The sequence below is a fragment of the Patiria miniata genome, unplaced genomic scaffold (genome assembly GCF_015706575.1).
Source record: "Patiria miniata isolate m_02_andy unplaced genomic scaffold, ASM1570657v1 HiC_scaffold_23, whole genome shotgun sequence".
Taxonomy (NCBI): Eukaryota; Metazoa; Echinodermata; class Asteroidea; order Valvatida; family Asterinidae; genus Patiria; species Patiria miniata.
In genome coordinates this window covers 1908869-1928848 of record NW_024037062.1, presented here as the reverse complement: position 1 = coordinate 1928848, position 19980 = coordinate 1908869, and the positions used below count along the sequence as shown (strand labels likewise).

The following is a 19980-nucleotide window of genomic DNA, read 5'->3' as shown; positions in this document are numbered from 1 at the left end:
CGTACATGTACATGTACATACATGTACATGTACATTGATTGCAACGTAACTGGATCACACAGCAGCAAAATAGACGGTGCAAATTGTTTGACCAGTTGCTATGCTGTAAAGCGAGATCCGTTGTCCGGGATCTTATATAATGTAATGATGGGGAATAGATGCTTCATGCACTGTACGTATGACCAGTGAACTCTGGATGATGGACATTTTATGTCCAGCTAGAAAACTCTTGTATAAATTAAAAGGAATGATGCTTTTTGGGGAATGACCCATTAAAAAACCTGATGGCTTGTGTGATATTTAGTTGCAAGAGGATGTTTCCCTGCGTATAGGGTCTATAGACGGTATTACAAACTTCAAAGTTTCATTCAGATCATTTATTTTGGAATTCCAACACCCTTGCTATAATATGATTTGGCACCGATTGACACAGCGCCTAGCTACCATATTACCCTGAATATGGGCACTGGTGGGATAATCCCTTTGTCCATCTACCTATAAAGCCACATAAATCCCAGATTAGTGGGGATTAACAACACCTCATTTGGTAATTCATTAGGATTACAACTGTTAATCTGGTATCAAGAGAGACAGTTATGTCAATAGTGGCTAACCACAATCTATTTACGCTTAACCATAATCAGCATAATCTTGCGCAGTTTTAAGAGCATTGTTTGTCTGGTACCGGGTAGTTAGTGTTACACATGTACCCAGTACATGTACATGTACATGCATGTACTACATTCATGAGTCTATTAGAACACGTACAGTAACAGCACATCACCTCTTCATGAATAATGTCATTGTTCTGATGCAAGTAATCAATACTTCAAATGAGAACAGACGGCACATCAATTGATGCCATTCCTAGCACCACGTCCGGTAATGAACCAAATTTTCTTTACAGTATTCGAATGAGTGTTGTAACGATGAAGGCTAGGCGACGCTGGTCCCCGATCACATTACATTCTGGATATTGAAGGGAGGGGCAGGAACCAGTCTAGAAGTGACGACACATGTACATACATGTTCATGTACAGTACATGATGTACGTGTATTCTTCCCTGGTTCACGCGAAATGTTATGACACTTTTATTGCTGACTACCAGGGAACTGGCAGATGTACATTGTACAGTAGGCATTTTCATTACTGAAGAAGCATTTTGCATACTACCAGTAGGTATAGGGCTGTCCAATCAAATGATTAGTATTCAATTATTTGAAACTGCGTTTGACCAAATATTCGAAACTCGCCGATCAAATTTACACATGCCAGCTTCAACTAAGTTGCACGCAAAGCGCGTCGGGTAAAATTTGCATGCAGCAATCAATGTTATGGGCTTCTGGAGTGTTTTGCAGAAAGTTTTTTATAACTGTAAAAGGGCTTTAACCTATTAAAGGATGAACAAAATGAACCGCCATCGACAAAAAAGTTACTTCTGACAATAAAGCACCGCAAATTGACGATTAAAATAACATCACACATACATGTACGTGCATGTTGTTTTTTTTCTTTTGAATACTTACAATGTATTCGAACCGGTAAAAAGATATTCAAACATTGGGTTGAAGATTGAATATTTGAACCCTTATACTAAGGCAAATAATGCACCATTTTGATTATCACCGTCTTTACTGACAATAAAATCATCAAATTGGACAGTAGCAATCTTCTAATGCACCATCTAAAGTTCTTGCTAGGCCCAGAGAGCCGGCATATAGTGTCCCCTGTGAATCTATCTCGCTGACTAACTCACTGCTGAATAGGGCCCAGCAGTGCTATTGTATAATTCGGCGAACAAAATTGGAATCCATTTTTGAGGTGGAACCAAGTCCGCACGCATGCCGCACACGCGTTCTTAAAGACGAGGTGCGCGCGCATTTTGGTAATCCTACTGGTCGAAGGAGCCCAGAGTGCATACGTGCGTACTACCTGAGCACGACTCACGCAAGCCCGGCGCCACCTCAGAAAATGGGTGCCGCCAAATTAGTCTATGGGTGCAGACAGGTAAAATAGGCCCAACATTACCTACATGTACGTGGGCCAAATCACGATTTGTATGCCCTAACTTTTTTTGCTATTAGAGCATTTTGTGGGCCATGAACTTGAAGGTTTGTAAATAAGAAGAGTGGAAGCCTTGCACAGGACTGCGAGCTAAGATTTCTGTGAAATTCGGATAACACTGAGCCCTAAAATTGCTCTATTTTGCAATGGAGCACAGTCATAATTTTTCAAAGGCGATGGGCCACAGGACTACTTTTAGGGGTGATCATCTCACAAAAGTCTACAGATTACCCCTACGATTACACCTGAAAATTGAACAGAGAGTGAAAGATGATGAAATGAGCTTAAATTGGATGGGTGTCTTAAACATCTCGGAGAGTTGCGAGTTTTTTTAATGATTTTTAAAAGTGCGCGTAAGTATCACTGAGGTCTATGGGGGTTGATTTACTGGTCTGTACCCCTATCCACTCCGTTCACAAGTACCCCCTCACCGGCAAAGAAAGTACAGTTGGGGGTAACCGAGCGACGCCATCTTGCCTGACTACAATTCATTTGCCGTGAAGCACGACCACTGTGTGTACATAGTACAAATCCCCTTGTGTACGTGCATCACACACAAGGAACGGTGCGCGTCAACCAGCGAAATGTCCCGCCCATGGGACGTCGTTGCTAGGTAAAAGGGCGCCCTCTTTTGTCGGTGCACGGAGCCCATAGGGTTATCCCAAATACAGCCCATTGTGTATGTGAATGCAAATATGACTTCACAAAGCATTCGCTGCGAAATTCGGCAGAGTTGAAATGTGTTCAACTTTTGCTGTAAATTCACAGCGCGAAAACTTGCCCTGACATCACAAATTCGCATTCGCGTTCGCTTTCGCACCTTTACTTATAGTTGCCTGAATTTTTATTACTCATTATCCTGTACACCCTCAGTCCCACCAAACACTAAATCTATATTCCAATTAAACATCATCACAGTCACTACGCCAACTGTTTTTATTCACAACATTAATCAGCGGAACTTAGGCGTATAGCTTCCCGCATTGACGAGATTACAAAAATGCCTTGGAATAGAATGCATCCTGCCGGCTGTCAAAAGAGAAACAGTTGTAATGCTGTGTTTAATAATAAAAAAAATCTTGTACATCAGACGGTAGAGCAAAGCCACTCCCCCCACCCTCCCCCTGGGTACCAGCAACCAACGAATTAAAAGATTACTCTTTCTGCGATATTTAATAAGAAGATATCAGATTCCCGGCGACACTTCTGCAGAGATGTTAGGGAGACCCTGGGATGTTCTTGGCTCTGCGGCCGGTTTCTGTGGCTTTCTGCACAGTGTGAAAAGTTCAGCCCGGTTCAGGGGATAAGCGCTGACAGCATGACCTCTGATTTCATAAAAATGGTTAAAAGAAACATACCGATGTTCATCCTTTCATGAACAAAAAAAATCATTTGGTAGGTATTTCATCTGCAATTTACATCATGTGTGCATACCATGTATACACATCCATGGTCACACCCATGTTTGTTTCACATACGCTATGAGGACATTCCTTTGTTTTCGTGTAGTTAAGAAAACTCGGTACACAAAATAACTTTACTTGAACTGTGGAAACTCTTTCAACCCCAATTTTTTTTTTTTTTTGATTTCCTTGAATGTTTCTCTTCATTCTGCGACGGATAACCCTAACCCAAAAATGCCTCTAAACCTGTTTTACAGAGAGGGCGAAACGTTATGTGGACACGGCTTAGTCCACATAATGTCAACACAACCTGCATTATGTGGACATCTTTTGTTCACAAGTCCACATAGTGAATGTAAGACAAACTCATACACATGAACACATGAACACAGATGTACCAGTATACATGTACATGTACATTTGTAATAAGCTGATGTGGCACACAATATTTTTTCAAATTTATTTAAAAAGAAAGATAGAAACATCTGACTAATTTTTTTAAAGCGAATATTTTTATTATGTGCTGTTTCTTTAACCTAAACTCTTCAACCCTCCTGCTATTTGAACAGTCACAGACAGTCAAAATGTCCATCCACTTCCCCTGCTATACTTTTAACATCTGGCAAGTAACCAGCAGTCAGATCCTATGTCAAGCAAGCACTGTGACCAGTCAAACTCAGTCAACAGACCATTGACAGACAAAAGCAGGCAAGTTGTGGGCACAGCTGGCTTATCAATCACCCCCAGTCAAAGCAAAGCTGCATCAACTTATAAATTTATACAGTCACAGCCAGTCATACCTGCTTTGTGTGGGCTGGGAGCTCTTAACTATTGGAAACAGCCACTTGATCGATTTTGAGAGAAGGGACAACACGGCACAGAAAGTATGTTTGCATGGGAGGGTTGATAAAGGAATACAAGGAATTAACATTAAAATGAGAGTAAAAATAAAAGAATTTGATCACATTTACTTGAAGTGTCAAAATATGTATTAACAAGGGTTCATCAAAAGGGGAAAAAAAGTACATACACCCAGAAGAGTAATCAATTGTACAAGAGTAACTAAAAGCCTTTAAAACACTGGAACGCTTCATAGTATCAAGTCTTCCTTTTTGAATAACACCATAAATTACAAGGTTGCATGAAAAGACAAAGAGCACAGCTCTTAGAATACTACTTCCTTTGGAGATAAACAGAACAAGAATAGTGCATTAAGCACTAAAATATTTGCGGCCAGCGCGTAAACACAATAAACCATTTGAATTTTTTGGCGCCATGCAACTTCAATAGTCTTCTCTCGATACTGGGTGTACACGCGTAGAGACGGAGTAATAATATAAAGTAAACACCGCGTGTGTCATTCTCCCCGATCGGTGACATTTACAAAGCGTTGATGCGCAGCCTTTGATGAATTTGGTCTGGCTGGGCAGTGACTTTAAGTAGGTTGTGTGTAACTTGGTTTCCCACTTAGCCTCGCTCTGCACGTACATGTACGTACACACGTAACTGAGCAGGATTTGAAACCTGGTGCGGGTTCATGCATGCAGTCAGTGCAGCAAAAACTGGAAGCCTTTTCAAGGAAATTATGTTTCTCATGTTGTGGATGAGTGGAATCATTTTGTGATCATATTCTGCTTTGGCTTGTTCTACTGAGTGCTATTACTTAATGTGCTTTATTTTAATGAGTATTTTTACCTTGAGATGTGTAATTGTTCATTTATTTATGTGAGGAGAAAAGAAATCTACATGTATGGTACTTCTGTTATTGGTGTTATTTACATCAGATTGTGTACATCCCATGTTTCTGGTTTATTACTTTTTCAAGTTTTCATATGAAGTAGGCCTAGTCATTCTGAATTATTTGTGAATAACAAACCAACATTAATCCAATACCTTATGCATAATTGTACTTTTCAATTGCATTCGTGGGAATTATTGGTAGAATACTAAACCCTAACTTGCTAGGCATTTTTGCTAGGATGTAACCTCAATCCTGCAAAATCCTCCAACTGCCTCCGTGTAAAAATAGCTACAGCCTCAATCCTCCAATATGCTCTGTTATTTCTTGAACGTGGCCCTTGAAGGGGTGATCATTGCCTCAATCTTGCAAACTCCTCCGGCAATCATTGTCAATATGTTGTTAAGGCAGCCAGTGACATCCTGGAGCAGTGCGCAGGATTTCAAGTAGACCTCAATGCAAATTTATGCACAGCTGAGCATGAACAACACAAGATCGGGCCTACGACCTTGACACAGTGCATCCTCCGAAACGAGCCACACACTTTTGCCATGTAGCCTCAATCCTGCAAAATCGTCCATTTTGCAAAGTATAGTTTGGAGGATTTGGGAAGGTTAGGATTAATAAAAGCTGGCAGTCATTTTGAACTGAAAAGTTGTCGGCCAATATTAATGTAAAAGCTACCGGCAGCCATCTTAGAAAAAAAATAAAAAATAAAAAATAAAGTGGCCCTCCTCCTCATTTTGGAAAAACCTGAACGATCAACTGGTAGGCCAATGTTTGTTTGTTCTTTTTTACTTGGCCTAAATAAAAAGTTTGCAATTATTTTTTTGAACATTAGAACACATGTTAACAACAATCAAGCATTAGGCCTACACTATATACCTTTGACATACATTGTAATTGTTGAATTGATATTGTAGACATACAAAATATACCATGTGCCCTGTACATGTGGGTGTAAAATGTACTTAGTTATTTCCTGTGCAATGAATCTAGCTATTTAGTAGGTGAATTCCGAGACCAGACAGTGATTAAAACCACACGGTTAGTCCCCTAAGTGCCATTTGCATAATGTCTCAGAGCCAATCAATAAAAATTACAACCGGACTTTCCTCTGACCACATGTTTCCAAACACCGAGTGACTTCCGCGCTGCACTTCATGATAAAACAAAAAACTGGCGTTATTGATTCAAACAATTAGGGCAAAATTTCCCAATCGGCAGGGTTTGTATTGATTGAGGAGAGTAGCATGACAGTGCGGCAAAACTCTGAGGAACATCTGTCTCCATGTCAATGTTATATTCATGATGTTTCTTACACCCGGACTTCTTATTATGTGTGTAGGGACTTAAGCATCAAAATCTCTGAAGGATGGACACCGTACAATATCAATGACCGCTCAATGACAGATGGTGCATTGATAGTTGGCTGCATTGTAAGAAAGGATCACATTTGATTGTGCTTCTGGCAAATTCCTTCAGAAAATTGTTTTGATTCAAAAAAAATTGTGGACCCCAAAGTGAGAATGAGATATTTTTTCACTCCACCGGCCATGCCTGCATGGCTTTGCCACACACAAGAAGTGCTGTATGCTTGCAATACTTTGGGAAATACAAATCTGTTTAATCCTAACTCTCATAGCATTTTTGCTGGGATGCAACCTCAATCAAGCAAAATCCTCCAACTACCTCTGTGTAAACATTGCATATCAGCCCCGATCCTGCAAAATCCTTCTTATTTCGTGAATGTGGTCCTTGGAGGGTTGACCACTGCCTCAATCCTGCAAAATCCTACAGCAATCACTGTCAATATGTTGAGGCAGAGCCAGTGACATCCTGGAGCAGTATGGATGATTCTAAGTATAATCTAGCCCTAAATTTATGCACTGCTGAGCGTGCATGCAACTGGGAAGTCACACAAAAAAGAGGAAATTCAAATCTTTCCAAGACTTTGTACAGTGTTTTTCTATTTTCAATGGCACACATTGGAAGTCAAAAAAGAGGAAATCAGCTGATCAGAGGAAAAGTTGCATGCCTGATAAACAACACAAGATCCGGCCCAAGACCTTGACATCCTCCAAAATTAGCCACACATTTTTGCCACATAGCCTGAATCCTACAAAATCCTCCATTTTGCAAAGACGATCTTGGAGGATTTGAGAAGGTTAATAGGGTTAACTTGATTGCCCTGAAATATACAAACCATACAAGTGAAATGGCCAGACGTTTCAATCCCAACAGATCATTTTCAAAGTCCTTTGAGAAAGATCCTTTCAGGTTCGAAATGTCATGCCCTTTTACACTGCATGATTGAAACTCTTTGGGTGTTTTGTTGAGGTCTACATCTTGTTCTTCTTACCTATGTTTGGGTGCTTCAGTTTGCGACATATCCGAGCCTCTCTTTCTAATTTCTGCAAATCTGCATCAGCGAAACAAAGGAGGGGAAAAAATCATTAATAATAAGTACATACATACATACAAAAGCCACTTGTGGTATGAATACTAAGATTGTCTTTCTGTCAATTACTTAAGGTCTGTATCTTTTAATTTTTTTTCTCTAATGTTTTGTCATTTAGGCACAGTGTCACACTGTATTTGAAAACAGCACAATTACCTATTTAAATTGTACACTTCATAATGAAACTATTGTGAAGATTTCAAATGGATCATACAAATAAAAAAAAATATAACAAAAAAATTACAACTAAGTGAAAACACGCAGCATACATGTTACTTATGCTACATTGGACGGTTGTACGCCCCGTGCAAATAACAGGCATTAAGAATTCAAAATAGGTTCTAATAATTTATTCATTGCAGACTTTCATGACTTTTGCATGCTGATGAATGATCATCCTCATTACTGGTTATAAATGACCTCATTACAGATAAATGAAATATCCTACTTGATGCATGGCATCAAGTGTGTGAACAGTGTGCGATTCAAATTGCGCAATGTCTCTGAAACAACCAATTAACCATTTTTTTTCCCCATGACTAGCGGGCAGTGCATTCAATTGAGGTATGTTTGAGAAGGGGTTCATTATACAGTCAGGTTTTGAAATATACATATGTTTTGGAGTGTTTTCGTAGGGATAATGTTGTAGGCCTATAATATCTACTATTTAAAGTCTGAAAGAAATGTTTTGGAGTGTCTTCATAGCGATTATCTTGTAATATTTAACTATTCAAAGTCTCAAAGAAACAAATTTGCCCAAAAAGCAAAACAGAACAAATAAATCGTATTTTCCTGTGCCAACCGTGACTGCAGAGGGCAGTGAAATCGGTGCATTATGCCAGTTACATGTAAGGACCTCCGTATACTGGATGACTGCATAATCAGAGTTTTTAGGCCTTTTACAAAACGTTACACACAGACATCAGAAAGACAGACATCAGACAGACAGACATCAGACAGCTTAGGATATTTTAATATGGGACGGAATTTTTCCGTCCCAGGGGGAGATGTTCATTCAATAGTGGGAACTGCCCTCCACCGATGTGGAATCATAAGCACTCGGATTCAGTGCTTGCCGAGAGCTTGCAGGCCGTACTTCCCAGGTCACCTTGGGCAAATTTTCATCTGATTTCACGCACAGTTTCAACAGACGCAGGCAAAGGTTCAAAATCTCCCTAGTGGTTGCCTTATTACTGCCCCTGGAAAATTCTCCCTCAGACAATTGGATTTTTCTGTAAGTGGCCTTGACAATGGCAGGCAATGTCCTTGTCCTCAGACTACAGACATGACATAAGCCCAAAGCATGTAATATCACAAGTAGATGCCTGATCTAGACTTCCTCATTTGCTTCTGTTCACGTTGTATTTTCTCTTCTAGCCAAATCCAAGGGCATAAATAAAAGGCATTTGTTCAACAGGACAACTATAAAGACTCTTATATCGACTGATTACTTGTGCATGAATTATGTACATGTAACAATGGGCATTATAATGAATTGTGAATGATACAATGAATTATGAATGATAAAATGTCAGGGGAGATGACTAAATTCAGGGTTTTTTAATGGAATTTATAATCCACAATATCGTGTTCCCATGTACGGTACATGTACATATCACAGTAAGTATACAAGTTCTATATAGAGATGCAGTGCTATTGCAATTTGAAAAGTCACCAGACATTATGTTTCTTCGTTGAATTTTAACTTAACCCTCCTGCTATTTAAACAGTGGCAACAGTCAAAAAAATCAGTCCTCTTCCCCTGCCATGCCTTTTACACAGGCTAGTCACCAACAGTCAGATCAGATGTTACAGCAAGCACTGTGACTAGTCAAATTCAGTCAACAGACAAAAGCAGACAATTGTGAGCACAGCTGGCTTATCAATCACCTACATGTATGGTCAAAGCATACCAGTAGCTGTATCAAGTTACATTTTTAAACAGTCACTTAAACAGTCCCAGCCAGTCAATCCTCCTTAACTGTTGAAACCAGTCACTTGATTGATTTTGACTGAAAGGACAACTTGGCACAGAATGTATTTTTGCATAGGAAGGTTAATGTACACAATATACAGTATACATGTAATACCGTACATGTGCATCATGTGTAGCATACATGTACCTACATGTACATGTAGGTGCTACAATGTATGTATATGTGGCCACTCCAGGAAAAGGTGATATAAGTCGTAAAAAATAAATTTCAAGTTATATACCTGACTGGAAAGCCCTCAATGTAAGCTTTCATTTAGTATATGACACAGCTCTATAGCCCTTCTCGTTGTGGAGATATAACGAATTTGCATATTAATTAGTTCCATGGAGTTCAAATTACACAACTGAGTACAGGCTTTGAAATAGCTGGCTCTGTTGTAGATTTGGGCAAGAAAAACTCACTTTTAATATCTTAACAACCAACATGTTTCTGTTTTACTATCACTTTCAAACTTCGAATATTGATTCTACAATGATTATTTTCAATGATTTTTGGGAAAAAGAGACTTTTTGAAACCAGATTACTATCTTTTGGCTAATTTGCATATTGATTAAAATTATAGTTTTTGGATGTACCGGTAAAATAAAGAGAAAAATGCACACAAAATAAGGTTTTTTTCCTTTATTCATCGAAATCAACGTTTCTGTGAATAAATCCTTAAACTTTAGGTATCAAAAACGTCATTTAAGACAAAAAAGGAATTTGGATTTTGACGGAAAATTTCACCCTCTCAACATTCAGCGGGCCATTACACGTAAAGGCATATCACCTTTTCCTGAAGCGGGTCACAAATACTTCCTACTTGAATGTACATGTACATGAAAAGAATATGGTGCTGCTATTTTATTTATTACAAGTACAGTACTTGTACATACATGTACTGTGCACACAGATGTATGCACACATACTGACTGAAAAGGAAGTGCACACATAAATTCCCCCAAGGCTACGGTAGCATTACAGAGGCTATTATAACAGGCTATTTTTTTTTCCAAAACAGGGAGTTTCTAATGACAGCAGATCTGACTCACTGAGCAAAAGAAAAAAGAAAAGATTGATTTCAGTTTCACATGTGCATACAGTAGTCACAAAAAAATCATTTAAGGCCAAAATAAACAACATTTGCAAACATCAAAAAACAAAATTTCCAAATTATTATTAAAAAAAATTACTTGACCGTCAGTGAATAGTATCAAGCATCATGTAAAATTATAGCACCTGGTGTGCTGTTATTTTCCAGTAAAGTGGATTTTTTTTTAAAATCTATTTCCAACGATGGTTGGCTGACCATCGTTGGGAAAAAAAACACGGCTTTTTCAAATACTGCCCCCAAATTACCAAATTTAGTGAGTCCACCTTTTGTTTGCAATCAGTTACCGGTACACATCCGTGAGTGGGTGCAAGCCAGCTAGACTGGTTCCCTGACCTTACAATTTCTTGACGTCTATAAATTGCTCCGTTTCATCTAATAGACTAGGAGCACCGACCCAAAAAAATAATGTGGGTGCTCAACTCTCACTACATCTAAGGTTTGATTGCTTTAACTGGTAGAATATACCTAGTAGAACATCTCTAGGTAGTATGTGGTCTCAAATTGTGGTATCAATTTAGCGCTGCACTCAAAAGTTAATTAAAAAAATCAATTTAATAAAAAAAAAATTTAAAATTTAAAATTTAAAAAATAAAGATACCCTAACATTGACACAATGATCACTTCTTTTCAACGAATGACGCTGCCTTATGAGATTGTGACTCAAATAATTTCATTATCTAAAAATAAAACACATTTCAGGGTCTCGGGGAGGCAAAGGGGCGTGGCCACATCCCTTGAAAAACTAACCCCCAAAAACCACAAAAAAAAACACGGAAAAAAAAAACCACCCAAAAGCAGGGAAAAGTGGGGTCACAAACCAGACTTACAAGAACAACATATTTTTCTTTGTTTTTTCCAGCATCTATGAACACAAAACAATACTTGCTAAATGTATAAAATACTAGTCCCCAAATCCGTCCATTTCAAAAATTACAGCAAAAGCATATTCTCTTTAACACACACAAAAATCTGCTGGTTTTTTTTTTTGACAGAATACAAAACTGTAGTAGCAATGTACATAGTTAGGCCAGCCTTTCTGCCAAAGGTAACTGTAAAAGTGTAAAGGCAATGTGATTAATGTTACGTGCATGATGTATTCTACATGGACACAATGAGGGAGTCACTCCATCAGAGTTAGAGTGTCCAGTCATTTGCAATGGCTCCTCCTTCCTGAGCATAGCACTTCCACACAAACAAATCTTCATTGACGTTGAACCGTGACAGCAGCGTGATCATTCTGTGTTTACAGTGAGATCAGTCTGCATGGGTCGAATGATCTCCATTTCGGGGAAAGGTCGTTTTTAGACTCCGGATGCTAAACACAAACGTCAGTGCTGAGGAATATGCTTTCCCTTGATTCACGTGCATGGCACGTGCATGCATGCACGCAAATTGACATGAACATGTAGTTCATGTCAGGACAACTGATTACATGTTCCGTACATGTATGTAAAATGTACAGGTACATAAGTTACAGTACACGGCACTGGCCGTGAAGTACAGTATGTACATGTACATATGTAAATGTATGCGAGAAGCAATAATACCTAGCATTACTGATGAAATGAACACAATCTCTGAAAATTGGGGGGAAATTAAACAACATACATTGTATCTTGTTGACAATATGTACGTGTATTCAGAAAATGACTCAACAAAAATTATTATGTCATATTTGTACCTTACATACCGTACATGCACATGTTGTTCAACAACCTGTTTCCGCTTGGAGTCATTCTAAACCAAAATTTTGCATCACTAACAGTAATTCAGGTCAAACCAAGTTAAATTTAGATTTTTTACAAATAATTTTAACCTAGGATCTCCCACTGAGTTGACTACGGATCGAGTCATGCATTCCGAACGACTGCTACAATTGATCTTTCACCGTACATGAAGTTGCTCTAAAACTGTTTCAAACATTGAACTCTTCTTGTACTTAATTCAAATCTTTGGCATAATCTGGTTCAGAGTGACTCTGTTAAAGCCCCAAAACAGGTGTAACTCTGCAGCTTGACTGCTCTGGATCCATTAAAGTCTGCACCCAATTTTCACTGGCCTCGGGACTGTAATGCATGGGCCCAGCCATAGTGTGTCAATTGACAGGGGCATGTGTCCCAATTCTGTTGTAAGGATGAAGAATGTGCCTTTGGGTTACTCCACAGTGTCAAGCCCGATTCTGTAATTGTGCCACAGCATTACAGACAGTGAATATGTCACGCTTGTGTCGTAAGAATAAATGATCCATATATTGTCACCTTGAGAAACAAACTTGAAAACTGTGGTCAGGTTTAGTTGTGGAGGAAGGAAACACGTTCTTTCCTCCATGCTGCTAACATCCACTGATGTGTGGAGATGGTTATCTCTGTTTGTGGAGGGAAAAGAATGTCAACAATAATACAGCAGTTTAACATACCAAGTTTAGGCAATATTCGTCAGATCAGGTGTTGGAAAATGTTTGATTGTGATGAAACATGACTAGTGCAATGTATAAATTTACTTAAAATCAGCAGATCAAACTCACGATTTACTCAATACTTAATATATTAGTCAAGATTTAGTGATTAATTACTGCGGAAAAAAAAGATGGCTTCAAACATAAGGTAATAAACAAGAAGCCAAGGAATCTTTGAAAATTCAAGCGATTTTTTCAGGAAGAATTCCCAGCCTCTTCCACCCCGTCCTTCCCTCTGTCCTTCCCCTTCCATCCACCCCCTCCCCCCTCTTCCCTTTCCTGTTCATGATCATGATGAATAGCCTCGGCCATTCCCCCATTGTTTGCCGGAGCAAGCACCGTGTTTATGTAAACCCTTGCCAGGAACCCTAAGAATAAAAATATGATATGGGAGAAACTGGGTGACAAACAGCCAGAGAATGGATAGTGAGGGGAAATGGAAAGTGACACCCACCCCCTTTTTTTTTCTGCCCGAGGAAGGCCGCGCCATAAAAATGTGAAGTCGTATTCATGCCTCTCACTGGCCCAGATAAGAGCCTTGCGTATTTTTGTTTTCTACTGGTAACGAGATATGACATGTCTTTTTAAAAATAAGTACAGTAGTGAATCACTGTGTCCCAAGTATCAGATGTACAAGATATATTATTGGCACGTTGGAGTTATTTATGACCCAAGTATTTATTATGAAACTTTCAACTAGACCGGTCTAGATGTACAATATGCATGTACAGTTATCTACTTGTGCAAGTGGTCTACATGTATGTCTGTGGCTACAGTGGTTAACTTGACTCCATACATGACCTATAGAGGGCGCTAGTATGTACAGTTGTCCTCCAATGAGGGCAAGTGAAGGGCCCTTCAACATTTTGATGTTGATTACATGTGTACATACAGTATACCGGTACCTGTTATCCTGATCTGCAGACTTTTACATAGGGAGGGGGGTCCTGGTTTTCCATTAGAAATCAATTCTTGAAAATATAAAAAATATAGGTTTCACCTAGCCCGCTTAAGGGCTCCATGCGCCAACAAAAGAGGGCGCTTTTTTAACACTTTTGAGAACCTTGTGGATGTGACACACCGTGTGTGTGTGTGTACTGGTTCGCGCACATACAACTTAATTGAAGAACGCACTACTAATTTTATTCTAAATGCGCACAAAGCCATAGCGTCTTCGCCTAAGTGTCAGGCGTCAGCCGTGCGCTCTCCTGATGGGCTCCCTAGTCTGGTTCCCAGACCAAAAGATCTATTTCTGATGAATCTAAGATTCGTCAGAAACAAAAGTCGGAATCTTTTGGTCGGGGAACCAGACTACGGTCTCCCTCAACTCTCCCTTTCGTGCCGCTGAGGGGGTACTTGTGAACGGAGCCCATAGCGTGGTAGATGGCTACGCCGTCACGTCACACACTTCATGGGCATGTCAGGTTTCACGGGCGATACAGGAAGTAATAGGCAAAGTAGTTTTGGGTGGTAAGACGACTACTGGGATAAATACGTGCAGGACAGCTATTCTGAATGTTGCTTAATTGCCCCATATTTCAAACTAGCATCTTTCCAAGTGAAAATAATTTTAAAAGACTTTGTGGATACTCAATGAACATTAAATAGCCACAAGCTAGTCACTGACAGTCAGATCCTATTTCAAGCAAGCACTGTGACAAGTCAAATGCAGTCAACAGACAAAAACAGGCAAGTGGTACATGTAGGCACAGCTGGCTTATCAATCACCTGCAGTCAAAGCACAGCTGTATCAAGTAACATAAACAGTCACTCAAATTAGGTTTTGCCTTTCATCGACGTTTAAACACTGTATACTCAGTGTGTTACCTCCCGAGTGAAAGTTGGAAAAAATCACTCGGGTGGGACTCGAACCCACGACCTCCTGCTTTCTAGTGCAGATGTCTTACCGGTAAGCTGGGAGCTTTTAACTGTTGAAAACAGTCACTTGATCGATTTGACTGCAAGGACAACTTAGCTCAGAATGAATGTTTGCATAGGAGGGTTAGGATAAAATCTGTAACAAATAATGTACGCCTACTCGTCCCAGATTTATATGTTGCAGATTTCTGATGGTACTGCAGAACTCAAAACTCCGCAGAGTGTATACGATGGGCCAGATTAAACTAAATGTCATTGAGATAATTTTTTTTTCAATAATACAAGCAAGTCAAAGTCATGTTTGTGCTTCCCAACCCTTTATGTATACATATACATGTGGGTAGGCAGTCCTGCTGTTTACATAGAGGGTGTTCTATGTTTGACATCCACATTAAATGGGTGTCCAGACACTGTTTCCCATTTGTGAATGCTTTGCAAACGTTAAAGCAACGGCAGCTTCAAATAGTTTTAAATGACGAAAAAGGAGAAATGAAGACAGTGTCTTGAACTGTGTTTCTTGCGAGTCAAGTCAGCCTGATATAAATAATACTATTGGATGGCCTTTTTTCGGGGGATACAATAATATTGCACTCACATGGGCGACGCGAGGGGGGGGGGGGAGCAAGGGGCGGCACTTCCCCCCCCCCCCCCCTCCCCTTAACAGAGCTCCCTCATGAGTGCAACTCTGGTCGGGACCAGGCTTGATGAAGCTGATCTGCCCGGGCAGAAAATCCCAAAGCTACTGCTGACCCATTTACACCCAGTATAAGTATGAACTTATTTTCGCCTTTAATTAATTAATTAATGACTGATGGGACCCGGTTTAACTTTACAGTTGACCCTTGTGGATTTCCGACATGGGTTGGCTGGCGAGACAGTATTGTGAAAAGGCCTTTATAATGTGAAACTCTTCTGCACTCAGCATGTACGTGTACATGTAGATATTTCGGTGCTTACCGGTAGCAGCACCAGCATGACTACATGTACATGTACATTTTAAACATCTACATGAACATGCACACATGTACTTGTACTTGACACCTGACAACTGGAGCCAACCTTTCGTTCTATGCCAATCACCTTGCCCGAGTCCGGTTGCCTGATCGTGGATCAAGTTTGCAGCGGGTAGGCCATGAATTTGAATGAATGCATTTTAAATCCGGGCATCTGAATATCAAGTTAGCAGGTGTTTTGTAAAGAGAAGTTGAGATTTCAGCTGTGTCTTTTTTTTTTTCTTGTCTTGTAGGGCCGCAAAGCAGAATTTGTGGTCTGTTAAGTTGTACATCACATCTCAATAGTACATGTTTAAAGTTACATTGTACTAACTCTACTCTCTGACGGTCGGTGCGTAGGGGGCCTACCCAAGCAGCAGACCGGGTTCTGAAGCTCATGATGTTCATAGGGGGAATCGTCCCACGGCAACGCTCAAGCCGGACCCAAATACTTATATTGTAATTAATAGAGCTGTGTCATACTTATATTGTAATTAATAGAGCTGTGTCAGAATTATGTTGTTTGTAATGAGGCAATGTAACGCGAACACTAAAACATTCTGGGGACACAAACTGTGAACATAATTTTGGCCGGTAATCAAACAGATGTATGTATAATAATTTAATTTTGGTTTATATCTTACTCGTAATAAATGGTTTAATTTTGATTGATAAATCCTGTGTTGAGTCCTCTGTTCTTTTGAGTTATTCCGTGATTTTTGGTCTGAGTAGAGCGGCGTAAGAGTCCGCTCTGCGACACTACCCAAACATTTTGAAAATTGTGTACCAGTAGAGTAAATTTTACAATAAACACAACTACATGTATGTACATGTAAGTGTACTTTCTCTGTGGTAATATTAACCCTGAGAACTAAGGGGTTCAGCACTTCTGTAACTCCTACCGGTACCATACAGTCTAGTCCTAATAATGTCAGCTGGCATGTTTCTTCGGCGGATCTCACAGAAAGGAATCACAAATGGTTTTTGTAAAGCTAGTGTATGGAATAATGGTACGTAATCAGTCAGTGCAAGTACAGTAACTTTTGATATGACGGCTGGATTCTGCAGAAAATATTTGAAGTAAACTTGTGGGTATAAGATATTTTCCCTCAAAGGTTCAGCCATTGGGCAAGATTCTCATAAGAACTGCAAATAAAGTTATTCCTTATACATGTAACTCCATCATTTCACCTCAAGGCTTGTAAATCTTTTGTTAATTGTCATGCATAAAAACAATATTAAAAGTTGATTGTTTTGCTACCAAAAAAATGACAAATTCTTGAATGGAAATAACCCTGTATTTTTGAATGTTAAAAATACCTTCTAAATGCACCAGCCAAAATGTACAACATTTGCTATGCACACTTACTAATTTTGGCTGGATTCTGGTTTTATGTTACAATGTAACTTGGGATGTAAATTTAATGCTAGCTCTCCATTAATGGGTTTTTTTCCCCAACACCACTTCAGTTTTGCTTAATCCCCAATGCACTTGTAGGACTCCGGTTATCTAGCCATTATGGCCTACAGTATACATGTACATGTACAACGTAAATGCTTATTTATGTAATAAGCATAAATTATTACTCAGGAAGCACAGCCCGGGTGCATTAGCAAGTATGCTCTTTTGCTCCATAAAGCAGCAAAACGCACAAGCAATGAACACATACCGTACAAGTACGTACAGTATGCAGTTTAGTAGTGCATACAACTCTCCATTATATTTCCCTGTATTGTTTACAGATCTGTTCAGTCAGAAAAATCATTCTTTGATGCACACAACAATAACACTAACGACCCTGGTTATGTACATAAATTGTCCTTGATCGATTTACAAGTACATGTGGATTGGTAGCCCCAACCGTCCCGGAGCATGCTCATCAAATATATGGGCAACGCTCGGTTCCAATGTTGCAAACAAAATGTGCACGGATACTGACGATCAAGTGAAATCAAGTGAAAAGTGTATTTAATGAAGGACGGTTGACCTTTTCAGGAAATCAGGCACAAAATGCGGTGTTGGGTTGAAAATGAAATGGAAAAGTAATGAACAATTTAGCCTTGTAGCATACTTTACAACTTGTCCAATATAGCCTGATTTTTTTATGCGATCTACTATGTAAGGCTGTGCCCAATTTGAATATTTGAATATTCAATACATCATTAAATGTTAAAATACTACTTTCATTCAGATGTGAGATGCAATTGAAATGAATGCAAGAAAAATGAAAAATTATTTGCTCAGAGGTGATATTAGCTATTTTAGGTATAAACCCTTGGTTATGTTCATAAAGATCCAAGAACAAAGAAATCTACAATATTTTCATTATAACCCCATAAATTAAATTACCACATAAAACATGGCCTATCTAATATTTGGAAGAATTTTCTCTAACAATTCTCTAAAGGTTAAAGTCTAATACTATTAACCCTTACCGGCCTTCAACCAGAATATTTTGTTTTGGAAGGTAAAGTACAAGCAAACGTCAACCAAAATTGTTTTAACTGGAAGGAGTTTACACGGTCCGCTGAAGTTAAGCGCTCAGCCCGCTATATACGAATTTATGTCAAGCCCTCTTGTAAGGCTTAGCACAAATATTATGCAGTATTATTAATAAGAGCCCAATCCATTTTTCATCTTGCTGCGGACCTATGAACATGATGCACATCTACCTCGGGGCGAATCTTGGCGAATCATCCTTCGCGGCCACCGACGGCGACCGAACAAGAGAATAAATAAAACATGTCAGTTGGAAATAGGTCACTTTACATGGGCTGAGCCAAATATAAGCCACTCCTGATTCCGACAGGCCGGTTTTGGACAGCAGCAAGGAAGATGGGGGGGGGGGGCCTTGTAAATGTGTCATCACAGCATGCTAGCCGGTCTTGATACGTTTACAATCTGCACGCATGATTTGATTTTTTAATGACACTTCTCCCGTACTTGTCATACACAGTGGCTGCACACAATAGTTCAGACGTGCATGTGCTTTGCAAAACAAATTAAGGCATTACCGAGGCAAGTACATACATGTGCATGTGTGTACATGGAGACTTGCGCTGGCAATCAGTATGTTGCAGTTGTCCTAATGTACCACTACCAAACATCTTGTCACACGGAAATTAAATTGCAATGTACCGGTAGAACAAACTGACGTGATTAACATCAAATTAAACAGAATACATATTCGCCTACAGGAATCTAAATTGTATGGAATACATGTAAGGCCAAAAAAAAAAATAAGTCGGTCTCTGGTCAGCGCGCGCGTCGATTTTAATCATGGGCATCGATCTTTTTTTTTCTCCAAAATGTTCCGCGGTAGCTCCAACAGCGCCCTCTATTTCCGCACCTCCTCAATTTTTTTTTTACCAAAGAGCACCAAGGAATGGGAAATTGCACCAAGGCAAATGATCGAAAGCACCAAGGCAAATGATCGAAAGCACCAAGGCAAATTATGGAGGACACCAATGTACATGAGGACACCTAAAAAGCAAAATAGTACCCCACCTTGTCTGTACAATCCAAACTTGAAAAAAAAAAAAAAAAGCCGCATGGCCGCGTCAATTCCGGAACTTTGGTCTGACCAGAGATCGAATATTTTTTTTTTTGGCCTAAACTCGTTTTTCTTTTTAATATCTGAGGAAACGACTTGTATTAATTAATAACCATGGCAATTCCACAGAGTGAAACAAGCGACAAGATGAATTATAGCAATCGCGGGCGCATGTACATCATGTCAATGCTTGCGCGCACCCATTCATGGTTTTGCCGAATTCAAAACGAACTACTAACAGAAATGTGTCTTAGACACATCTTTGGGAATGACCTTGTTTTATTGCTTTCTTCAAAATGACAGCATGCCAGAAAGAATCATTAAACAGGGAGTCTAGTGTCATT

The 19980-nt window shown here is 39.4% G+C and overlaps 1 protein-coding gene across 14 annotated transcripts in view; it reads right to left on the bottom strand.

The window, feature by feature from the left end:
* The window catches only part of LOC119731335 (calcium/calmodulin-dependent protein kinase type II delta chain-like), an 85175-nt gene that overhangs the window by 52878 nt on the left and 12317 nt on the right, over positions 1 to 19980 (bottom strand). For all 14 annotated transcript variants that reach the window (XM_038204495.1, XM_038204497.1, XM_038204500.1 and 11 more), the window contains exon 3: positions 7569 to 7628. In XM_038204495.1, the coding sequence (XP_038060423.1) occupies positions 7569 to 7628 (60 nt within the window). The remainder of the gene's footprint in view (positions 1 to 7568; positions 7629 to 19980) is intronic.